The sequence below is a fragment of the Tachysurus fulvidraco genome, chromosome 1, assembly GCF_022655615.1.
Source record: "Tachysurus fulvidraco isolate hzauxx_2018 chromosome 1, HZAU_PFXX_2.0, whole genome shotgun sequence".
NCBI lineage: Eukaryota > Metazoa > Chordata > Actinopteri > Siluriformes > Bagridae > Tachysurus > Tachysurus fulvidraco.
Genome location: NC_062518.1, coordinates 10,821,047 through 10,833,343, shown reverse-complemented (window position 1 = coordinate 10,833,343; position 12,297 = coordinate 10,821,047). Strand labels below are relative to the sequence as shown.

Genomic DNA, 12,297 nt, shown 5'->3' with positions numbered 1-12,297 from the left:
ACACTCTCATTTACTCACACACTCACACACTACGGACAATTTTCCAGAGATGCCAATCAACCTACCATGCATGTCTTTGGACCGGGCAGGAAACCGGAGTACCCGGAGGAAACCCCTGAGGCACGGGGAGAACATGCAAACTCCACACACAAGGTGGAGGCGGGAATTGAACCCCCAACCCTGGAGGTGTGAGGCAATCGTGCTAACCACTAAGTTACCGTGCCCCCCTGGAAACAAGATTAATCTTTTTTTTTTTTTTTTTTTAAAAAGCTCCAAATCTGGTTAGAAGCTGCAGTCCTACTCTAGCTATGAAAGTCATACTGAATTAATTTCCACATCTTGCAGGTAATTCATCCCTGTCCGCCTGCACTCTAGTGACGGTGCATATTCTGGATGTGAACGATAACAGCCCTGTTCTGGTGGGTGATTACTCCTGGAAGTACCTTTGCACACCACGCTTGGAAGATCAGGCGCTGGTTCTGGCTTCTAGGGACAGCGACGGGCCTCTGCATGGTGGCCGCCTCAACTTCTCGCTCAGCAGCGAGCCTACAGTGAGACGAAACTGGAAACTCACCCCCATCAACGGTCAGTTAGCATTTAATCCAATGATCACTGTAATTAAAAAAACAGGGTGTAGCAAAGCCAAATGTGGTACAAGAAACATAAAAGAAATATAATATAGAACAGAACCATGAAAGACAAAATCTTGGTCGGTGTTGCCCATGATGATCTAATTACCCTGGGTTATTTACCTCCTCAGTTCACTTTACTTTGCCATTCAATCTCTGGTATGAACCAACTCAACCACATAGAGAATAAAATCCAAATGCTGTCTTAATTTTGCATGCAGTTTGGTTTAAGTGTGAAAACATTCAGATAAAGGAAGTGGTGAACATCGTGAAGCTCACTGTGCGATATGTGTTAACTGATGCTAATGACTTTATTATTCATTGTGTTCAGTAGTAACTCTCTAATTAACATATTTCTCAGTGCATACAGTGCTAATGGTCTTGCTAACTTTTTACTCATTGTGGTCAATGCTAATATTATTGTCACCTGCTAAGACACTGACAGCTGCTCACCTATTGTTATTTTCATAATCACCAGTATCACTGTTGTTATGATTATTAACCCTAACCCTAACCCTAACCCTTGTGCTATGTGTTCATTACATCATGATTGACTGACTCTTGTTATGGCTTTAGACCAACCCAGTCTCTCAGAAAAAGGCTTACTTAGAGCAACTTCTATATATTATGTTATTCAACAATAAAATAAAATGTGCTGCAAATAAGATACATGTAAAAAAAAAAAAAATTCTGTGAGACCTTCAGAATTTATCGATAAGTAAGTCCACTACTTTTCACAAGAATAAAGAAATTCGCTTACAACGCAACCACAGACTTCAAATACCAGTCAGTAGACTAACAAACTTTTAAACACCATTTCTGCATTTGTATAAGAACAGTAAAGTGTTTATCTAATGATATTATTACTACCTTCGTCACTGTATAGTCAAGGCTATTGTAGCACTGTGAGGTTATGCAGTGGTCTTGACACACTTGCTTCATTTTGGATCAGAATCTATTGAGAATAAATGACAGTATTTCAGGTGCATTAAAAAAAAAGTAGATGGAAGAAAGAAGAAAAGACAAAATCACGTCAATGCACTCAGACACAAAGGCGGTCCCAGCTGCTGACGTCAGGCCAGGTTAAAAATGGCTATTCAGAAAATAACATTTCAGTGGCAATTCACCAGTCCAGTAAGTGAAAGACGTCATCTGAATTAGGTGTTTTATAGAGACCTACTGAATCATGCTGTGTGTAAGGAGCAGAATGATCTGAAAACATGAGAGACAGACATTTCAAGGAAATTGCCTTCCTGACCTGAGCATTTCACAGCTGACAATAAGAAGTGCAATAACTCTTTTCCTCTGCACATAACCATCATTAATGTGACAAACAGATTCCCGGTGAACATGTTGACTTGCCTGAGATGACTGCATTGATTCTCTGAGTCAGGTGGTTGTTTGGGTCTCTGTGCCACTTGCTTTCTTTTGCTTTTTTACGAGCTGTTAATAGATGAAAAGGCATATGCTTTTTTTGTAATGGGATAATTACATTGACTTGAAATTTTCACAGCTGGGGCCTTACTGAACATAAAGACTAAATGTGCTAATTACACAAACACACACACACACACACACACACACACACACACACACACACACACACACACACACACAGACACACACACACACACTCACACACACACAAGCAACCTGTTACATGGCTTCCTTTTCATTCACTCTCCTTCATCATGGCTGTGATGTAGTCATACATCCTCAGGTTTCTCATTAGATCTTACTGTACCTCCTACCGAGCGGCTACCAAGTTTGTGCTCCTTTGGGATTTTATTTCCTCTATTTAAGACTATATGGTAAAAATAAAACAAATAAAATTAATATGTAACATCATGAATAGAAATAATTCCTTCTCCCTCCATCAATGAATTGCAGTCTGATCATCAATTCTTATTTATTTGTTTGTGTGTTGTGTCCATTTACTCAGATTTTCATGAGGACCAAATCTGATAAAATCTATATTTAGTGTAGATTTAAATTTTTTAAAATCAAGAAATCATATAAAAGGGGCACGGTGGCTTAGTGGTTAGCACGTTTGCCTCATACCTCCAGGGTTGGGGGTTCGATCCCCGCCTCCGCCTTGTGTGTGGAGTTTGCATGTTTTCCCCGTTTGCATGTTACTCCTCCGGGTACTCCGGTTTCCTCTCCCGGTCCAAAGACATGCATGGTAGGTTGATTGGCATCTCTGGAAAATTGTCCGTAGTGTGTGAGTGTGTGAGTGAATGAGTGTGTGTATGTGCCCTGCGATGGGTTGGCACTCTGTCCAGGGTGTATCCTGCCTTGATGCCCGATGACGCCTGAGATACTTCGGATTAAGCGGTAGAAAATGAATAAATGAATGAATGAAAATCATATAAAAAAATAAAAAAGATAAATAGGTTATAGTAATGGTACCACAGCCATGCGTCGTCATGGGGCAAGGGAACAGAACTGGCTATGAGCTTGGTTGGGGTGGGAATTTGAGCAGATTGGGACAAAAAAAAAAGGGTTAATATAAAATGAATATTTGCTACAGGTCCAGCTTTACTATGTTATTATTACACCAATATTGTCATTGCTAAAAACGTGGGACAGACATTGTACAGACATTATAAATTCACTCTTCTTTCACAAAAATATCACAAGTAGTGATATTCATAGCAGTATTGGCACTGACATTTCATCAGCTATAAACTCTTACTGTATATTCCCTGCTGCGTTTTCTTCAGTCTTTTCTTCTCTCGTTCAGTTAATAAAAAAACACATCAGTATATGGATATCAGTAAATACGTAGCTGCAGATTATGTGCCTTTTTTCGTGCACATCATTGCCTCAGAACATTTTTTTTCTTATTAGTGAAGAGTTTTAGTGAAGACCCATTTTAAATGGCTGCTGTGTTGCTTAGTAACGAGTAAGAAAGTGGCCGTTATTCTAAACCTGAATGAATCAGACGTGATCTCAGGGCAACAGACCGAACCTGGATTCCAGTACAAGCTCTCATCACTGCAGTCCCTTCTGTAGTGAGTAGAGTGGAGTGTGTAACATACTCCTCACCTCTGACAGCACAGATACAGCAGAAGATAGGTGTGTTTCTCAGTTTGCTCCTGGCGTCATCACAGCCTCTTCAGCCTCTCAAACCCAGCGGAACATTAAAGGATATAAGTGTCAAAAGACAGTAGAGGCCTTTTAGGAGCTGTGATAAGATTAAACCAAGAGTGATAACATGACCTCTTTAGTGGACTGAGCTTTTGCTTCAATGTCACCTAACTAAGCTCTGATTAGATACAGGACAGATATCGGTGTTTTCCAAGCTGTACCAACACAAGCATTTGCTAACAGTATAACACTCTTCCATGGCAAACATGTGGTACAGTAACTGCCCAAGCACTCAAAAACGCCTACAGCCTTAAATATCAGCTGCTGCATACACTTTAAAATCAAAACTAGCTTTATTAAGAACAACACATTGACTGATTTCTCACTATGAATCTTATGGAGCTTTGTGTTCTGGTTAAAATATCTCCGATCTCATAAAGATCCTTATTTTGCTACTAACAAGATTAAAGTTGTGGTCCATTCTGAAGAAACATTAAGTGCATTATTCCTCCTAAAGAGATGAACATTTTAACAGTTAGCTTGCTTGCTGCAGTGCTATGTTTACCATCACTTCAGCATCATTTTTCTACTGGGGATATGTCTTTTTGTTGTTATTGTTGTTGTTGTTGTTAATGATGTTTTTCAATTGCTCCTTGAGCCTTGACCTTGAGATTGGTGGGGTAATAGAAAAAAGTGCTTGGCTTTTCTGAACAGTCAAATGTTCTCTAGATTTTGGTAGATCTTTGATGTGACAAACAGAACTCTTGTGGCAACGCATTTAAAAAGCAGTTGCGTTCTGCCTCGCACGCGCTTCCCATCAAATGTTCATGTAACATGTGTGCTGACAGTCAAGGAAAAAAAAATGCCTAGTGTGGAACCACCAATGATTAAAATGTCATCATTATGCTCTTTTTCAATGGGCTGATTGTCTTTAATTTACAGTTACTTATTTTATTCAAAGGGACCTGCAAGTCAATTTAGGCAATGGCTCCTCATCAGAGATTAAGCTCCTGAGATAAAGGTTCAAATCCCACCTCCACACACACACACACACACACACACACACACACACACACACACACACACACACACACACACACACACACACACACACACTCAGAACGCTGAGGCCATTCCAACGTGTTCAAGTTTCTATGAATGTGCTTTGTCTTCAATCTGAAGAAATCTGCAAAGTGAACAAAGTTTAGCTATTACTTTCCCATCACAGAATCATGAATTAATCAAATTTCACAGACTCTGGTGGTTGCACCATGTTAGGTTAATTTATAAGTATTGTAATCTCAGTACTCCTTTCTCTCCACAGACACTCACACCAACCTGTCTCTGAATATGGACTATCTAACCCCTGATGTTTATACGGTGCCCTTCACCATCTCAGATAGCAGCTCTCCTCCCAGAAGCACCTTCATTAATTTGCCTGGTAAGTCAGTATATCCAGGGCTCAGTATATCTACAGTAATAGAAACGAGTTGTGGAGGAATAAAAGGTTAATTTGATGTCATGGTGACCTAACCATCCCAGCTATACCGAGGCTGTAACTTTCATTTCACTTTTCATGAATCATTGCAATTTAATATGCGGAACATTATTTTAAAGATCTTCCTTTTCATTTATTATTCATTTATTGTACATGTTGCTGATGACATAGCAATAAATCTAAAACAGGTATTGTAAGGGCATGTAGTGTTTATAATATAATGTGGGCATTGTTAATCTTAACTAAGTGCCGAGTAGGGATTTGGATCAAAAGGGAACAGCTGAAATAAACAATCAAGGATGCAATGAAAAATTAATTAGTATTTAATATAATTGCTTATAAATGTATTATTATATTTTAATTCTCAATTATAATTGATTGATGTCTGACAACTGGTGTGTAAAAAAAAGGAAACTGAGGCCACCCTTAACTCTGATATTTTAAATACTGGTGCTCTCTGATGCTGCTTGCTCCTCTGTGTGTCAAGTTTGAAGTAAAGCTGTGTGTGTGTGTGTGTGTGTGTGTGTGTGTGTGTGTGTGTGTGTGTGTGTGTGTGTGTGTGTGTGTGTGTGTGTGTGTGTGTGTGTGTGTGTGTGTGTGAGTTGCCCTTATTTGCCCTGTTATCTCTCCTCAATTACAGTTATGCTCTTTACTGTATGTGCAAAAAGAATTGAACCTTGACATTTTACCTCTCCACTTCCAGTAACTGTGTGCACATGTAACGTAAGAGGGAATTGCCGCACTGCAGCGAAGCAACTTGCAGGGATGCCCACTATCCAGTCCACACTGGGAGTCCTTCTTGGAACTCTGGGAGTTATAGGTAAGAATCCCAACTCTGTCTAAGATAGGGTTTTAAAGTTCATTTAAAGGTCCTTTACCAAAACTGGTTTCATTCCATTACTATAGAAAACTTTTAAAATGTTGCTGTGTCTGATACACTCCTAGCAACTCATTATGTCATTGTCACTGAAGTACTTCAAATGATCACCAGCCAAAAGAAATTTGGTCAGTGGTATTATTTATTAATGATGAGTAGTACAGGGATTGTAAATTGTGCATTTCCTTAAATGTGGCTTATGAATATAAATATATAAGGTAAATATATATATATATATATAGGGGCACGGTGGCTTAGTGGTTAGCACGTTCGCCTCACACCTCCAGGATTGGGGGTTCGATTCCCGCCTCCGCCTTGTGTGTGTGGAGTTTGCATGTTCTCATCGTGCCTCAGGGGTTTCCTCCGGGTACTCCGGTGTCCTCCCCTGGTCCAAAGACATACATGGTAGGTTGATTGGCATCTCTGGGAAATTGTCCGTAGTGTGTGAGTGTGTGAGTGAATGAGAGTGTGTGTGTGTGTGCCCTGCGATGGGTTGGCACTCCGTCCAGGGTGTATCCTGCCTCGATGCCCGATGACGCCTGAGATAGGCACAGGCTCCCCGTGACCCGAGAAGTTCGGATAAGCGGTAGAAAATGAATGAATGAATGAATGAATATATAATAATAATAATAATAATAATAATAATAATAATAATAATAATAATCACTGCAATGTTTGTGAGTAGAAGTTTCTATCCAGATAAGCACAACAGAATGGAACATGCTGCATTTCTAGCATTTCTAGCAGTAACATTTGTTTTCTCTTTGTCAACAGGGATCATATTAATAGTTCTTTTTGTGAGACTGTCGTACCAGAAACCTCCACCGAATGGGAAAGCCAATCAGGAAACAATGCCTCTCCATGTCTCACTGTAAATCATCAGTTAGGTGGATTTGTTGTTCAGCATACACCAGTTCCACAAAAGCGCTAATGTGTTTTACCTGATGTTAGATTTTACAGGCCCCGTTTTTACTTAATCCTAATCCTCATCTTGATGTACCCTTGCACTGTACATTTCCTAAGCATTCTGGATTAAAACCACTTAAAAATAAATTAATCAGCTAATGGAAAATGTATAGTGTAGCATAACCACAGGTGAAGGACTGTGAAATATGTCTATGGACTATAGGTTTTCTAAAGGTACTGTGGTCTAGACAGTGCTTTTTATTAGTTATATACAGTATAACCATCTGTAGTTATAGTCTTAATACATTTAGGATTAGCAGGATTATCTATTGTTTACTTAATATGAGCCTGTGCGTTAACTTCACTCTTTTATGATTGTATTTATCTTTTCTTTTTACTTTTATACTTCATCTTGATAAAAAATGCTTTATATTGAAATCACTAATCCCACATTTAACAAATTAACACCTTTCACTGTGTCATCTGTTAAATCTAATTGAAATAAAACAGTGAGGAAAAGAGATCACTGTTGTTTCTTGCATGAATATTCTTTAAAGCTTAAACTCATTAATGATCATCATTGTTTTGAAGCCTTTCTAAATGAAGAGATTATTTGACCCTTTCTAGGGGATAAAATGAACGCCACAGTTAAGGAGGCTGAGAGGATTACCACGCAGCCCCTATTATTGCAGAAAGACAACAGCACAGCATGGCCTAGATGACCTTCCAAGTGGGCTATATATAACCCTGCAGATCACCATAAATAAACCTGCTAATGGGATACTCCACTGATGCCTTCTTGTATCCAGCCTCCTTTGATTTAAAATAAATCAAGTTTGCTTTCAGGTATATGCTATGCGTTATCTTGTTCACTTAATATGTATCCCATTGATCGCTTGTTCTAGTTCTGACACTCATTTACTTATTTTTCATGCTCTCCTTTTATCTATAGTGCTAAATATAGGCAGTTCACCTGCAAAATTCATGTGTAGTTAAGTAGGCCAGATTTCATTTATAAGCACTGGACTGTGAACGGTCACATAAACGTTCATTTATTCCAATGGATCATAAGGGAAATGGCATTGTTACATCCAAAATTCTTTATATTTGTTCATGCTTTTCAATAGAAACATTTGCAGGTTCAGCTTTAAAAAGCCACAATGAGCTTATTAAACTGTCAAATTGGAAAAAGGCAATAAAAGGCTGTGTATGGGCAATTTTTGAAAAATGCAAAAGCCCAGTGGAATATTCCAAAATGACTCAGCGTGGGTCAAACCTTAGGGCCACTGAGACAGAGGCAGACACTATATTTAGACTTACTGGCCTTGTTTTCCTTCTCTTAGGATCAAAACGGTTTAGCTGGTAGTCGAGCCATGTAAAAGGCAGAGGTTTGTAACCACTCCGATTTACAGCAAATGGGTGCTCAAATAGCCGTGAAGGAACCTTCTGACCTGTTCCTATTATCAGATCCACACTCATATTTACCGTTATTTTACACAAATACTCAAATCCACTTCAACCAAAATGCAGATTGACAGTTGAAAGAATGAATGATAATGAGGATTATTAAACAACTTAGTCGCTTTTTCCATGTCCCAAAAGCTGCAGTTTGGGTTAATGTCATCTGTACTGCTGTCTGCTGTACTTCTGGAAAAATTCCATTATCCATGGACCTTTCTGTGCCAAGAAGAGAGCAGCTGTAGACACTTTTCAGCCTGTAAACACTCTTCAGGCTGATGAAGCGCCCCATGACGCAGCGTTTTTTTAACTTTGTGGAAAATATGTGTCACTTCCTTCCATTCAGTTTCTCAGTCCTTAAGACTCTTTTTAGAGTTTATTTTTCTTCTACTTTTTTCCTGATTGCAGAATCAAGCAATGACGTTCAAATCCGACGCAAGTTTATTTACTGATGTCTGTAAAGTGATGTTTATTAGAGAAAACTAGAACATGTTGTCTGTTTTGTAAGACATCATAATAAATTTTAGCTATAAGTAGACCTGCTATTGCTTTGAGATTGCTGAGGCTCACTCTGTATCAAAAGCTTTTAATACAGTATACTTTATAAACACACATGGAAGAAAAGACAGCAGTGGAAGGTAATGGTCAGGCTTGCAGGCCAGAATAAAAAGCAACCACCCTTAAAACTGCCAGCATTTCTTTCCACACACACCTGCAAACACCCACAGTTGAACAAGCATGAGCATTTATTTATAGCTGCATTTAATCTATGCAAATGAGACAACAGTTCAGCTGTCTGATTAATTTAATAGGGCCTCAGCCTCTTAGCCCCTCTCTAGTGCTCTCCATCATCCAGGACTGTTTAGCTCTGCCAGGAACGTAGGAGTCGAGTGAAGGTTAGATGGCCAAATAAGCGAAGCCGAAGTACTAAGAAGGTTGTAATTACCTTGATGCAATATATATTAAGCATCTGCATTTTGGAGGAGGGGCACCTGGAGTGTCTTTGTAAATAGAAAAAAGTATGAACCATTAAACATAAATGCTAAGCAGGAATGCCATATACAGAATATGTAGTGCATATTTAATCTTTTCTAAATTATTTTCAATCTTTTCTAAATTATTTTCTAATTAATTAGATTATGTAATTATGTTAGTCGATTTTAGTCATGCATTTAACACACAGGTTGACTTCATCTAACTCCAACATCATCATCAGGTTCACTGATAAAAACACAATAGTATGACTAGTACTAGTACTAGTACAGTAGTAGAATGACCAGGCTATTTTTAGAACAGATTAAAATAGAATAGAAACTTTTATTTTGTCTTATATACATTACATCACAGTGAGATTCTTTCTTTACATACATACATGGAGGTTGGGGTCAGAGTACAGGGTCAGCCATGATACAGCACTGAGAGGAGCAGAGAGGCTTAAGGTCCTTGTTCAAAGGCCCAACGGCGGCAGCTTGGCAGTGCTGGGGCTTGAATTCTGACCCGCCAGTCAGCAACCCAGAGCCTTAACCACATGAGCTACCACTGCCGATGGTCACTACAAAAGGTGACACAATACCAATATTTCAAGATTCAGATATTTAAGTGGTTAACGTGGTCTGCACACACCAACGAGGTTATTCCTTACCGTATTTTACAGGAACGCCTTTAAAAACATTCTGACAAGCATCACTGTGTGGTATGTAGACAACACCGGTTTGAACCACAAAGCACAAAGGGTGGTACAATAAGCTTAGTGGTACACCTGGAGACCTGGAGTGTCCTATCACATGATTCAATCCAACAACATGCACATTTCACACACATCAAATCAGGACACTTTATGATCCAATCAGCTGATGTTTTTCTCCTGTACTGTATTGTCCTTCACTTTTGTGCGCTTTATGTCCTATGTCTTATGTGCCTTACATATCTCATATGCTTTATGTGACTTTACACTATATACATATTAATGTTTGCCAAGTTTGAAAACTTGCAATTAAGAATATCACAGCAAAAAAGTATACATTATAACACTCTATATGTGACAAACCTCCAAGTTCAAGTTCAAGGTGAGTGGGATGTGTGTTGTGTCAGGTCCATCTTGCTTAACAACAACCATCTAAAAGAAAGCACACATAAGTAGACTGTTGACAATAACACACATATGGGAACATTTTGCAATACCTACCAGTGCAATATACCTCTTCTCTTTCTCCATAGCTTACAATGGACCACAGCCCTCTGCCAGAATACCAGTACCATACCATTTGTGGTTGGGATTGAATTTGGGTGGCAGCTATTCTGTTTTGACATATGTTTCTATTTGACCTTTCAAAAAATAAAATGAAGAACAGCAATGCTTTTGTTGCATTGCTTTTATGTTAGTCAAGTGTTCCATGGCTGTTCAAATATGCACTGCAATCATCTGCTAGTTACTCCAATTGACAAACTTGTGAATCACATTGTGAATATGTCTCTTTTTCCTGCTTTGTGAGTGACATACTGTAAAACCCAGAATGCGTTCTCACCTTACACTTAGTGTTTCTGTAAAAGGCATCAGATCCTGTATGAAGAAGTACTGGTTAATTAACAAATAACAAATTGTCCTTTATTTTTACACACTTTGCTGATGAAAGCAAGAGGCTCAATCTAGGTAGCTCCTAATACTATGAGATTCTTATCCCACTCGCAGAATAGCTGCTATGTGGGCTTGAGGTGGCTATTAATTAAGTAATATATTAACCATGGGTTTAAAACTTGAAAATACCAAAATAAATTAATAGACTGTTCCAGACCTGCCAATGTTTACACAATTTGTGCAGAATGTCTAAGTTTCAACAACAGAATATAAAAAGAAAAAGCAGGCTTCTTTTTACCCAATAAAAAATCAGACGTGTCAGTAAACGTATGAATTCAGAGTGATTGACAATTGTGCTGGTGTTTTGAATTCTTTCTTTAAAAGACGTTGTGCCTTTGCTTTCTTTCACAATAGATGGTTAATTAACATGTTTTTAGTTCATTAAAGTATTTCTTAGTTCTCAAGATCTCAAACAAACTGGAAAGTGGGGCTCATGGGGAAAAGCTTAGAACAAATTTAACCGTGTATTTAGAGGATTTAATGCTTAAAAGTTACAATGAAGTTACAATGAATTTGATGCATTTTCGCCTCCTAGCGGTGGTGGCTCGGTACCGAGACGTAGGCCTCTAACAGGATTGGATTTCCAAATGGATTTCCATTTGGTATTCTTGAACAATACCAAATGGAAATTTGGTAAATTTGAGATGGAAAATACCAAAATAAATTAATAGACTGTTCCAGACCTGCCAATGTTTACACAATTTGTGCAGAATGTCTAAGTTTCAACAACAGAATATAAAAAGAAAAAGCAGGCTTCTTTTTACCCAATAAAAAATCAGACGTGTCAGTAAACGTATGAATTCAGAGTGATTGACAATTGTGCAGGTGTTTTGAATTCTTTCTTTAAAAGACGTTGTGCCTTTGCTTTCTTTCACAATAGATGGTTAATTAACATGTTTTTAGTTCATTAAAGTATTTCTTAGTTCTCAAGATCTCAAACAAACTGGAAAGTGGGGCTCATGGGGAAAAGCTTAGAACATAATACCACCTACACATGCTTTTAATACATATGCATCGAAAGTGCCTGCCTACTCCCACAAACCAGTCATGAGATGCCTTATCCCAGAGTAAGACAAAGCTTTGCTGGATGGTTGAGAGTTTTACACACTCTTGCTCTTTGCACCCAATGTAGATGAAAGCCTGGTCTAAATTTACCCACCAGCATTACTGGAAATATTGTTTATTTCTGGTATCTGATAGGGCA

At 38.5% G+C, this 12,297-nt stretch overlaps 1 protein-coding gene across 3 annotated transcripts in view; it reads left to right on the top strand.

Moving 5' to 3' along the window:
* cdh16 (cadherin 16, KSP-cadherin) overlaps positions 1–7,523 on the top strand; it is a 39,643-nt gene extending 32,120 nt beyond the window's left edge. For 2 of the 3 annotated variants that reach the window (XM_027157534.2, XM_047817101.1), the window contains exons 15-18: positions 346–585; positions 5,044–5,160; positions 5,921–6,037; positions 6,869–7,523. In XM_027157534.2, the coding sequence (XP_027013335.2) occupies positions 346–585; positions 5,044–5,160; positions 5,921–6,037; positions 6,869–6,969 (575 nt within the window). In that variant the 3' untranslated portion in view covers positions 6,970–7,523. The remainder of the gene's footprint in view (positions 1–345; positions 586–5,043; positions 5,161–5,920; positions 6,038–6,868) is intronic. The other variant, XM_047817206.1, reaches the window with a different exon arrangement.
* The last annotated feature ends 4,774 nt before the right edge of the window (positions 7,524–12,297 follow it).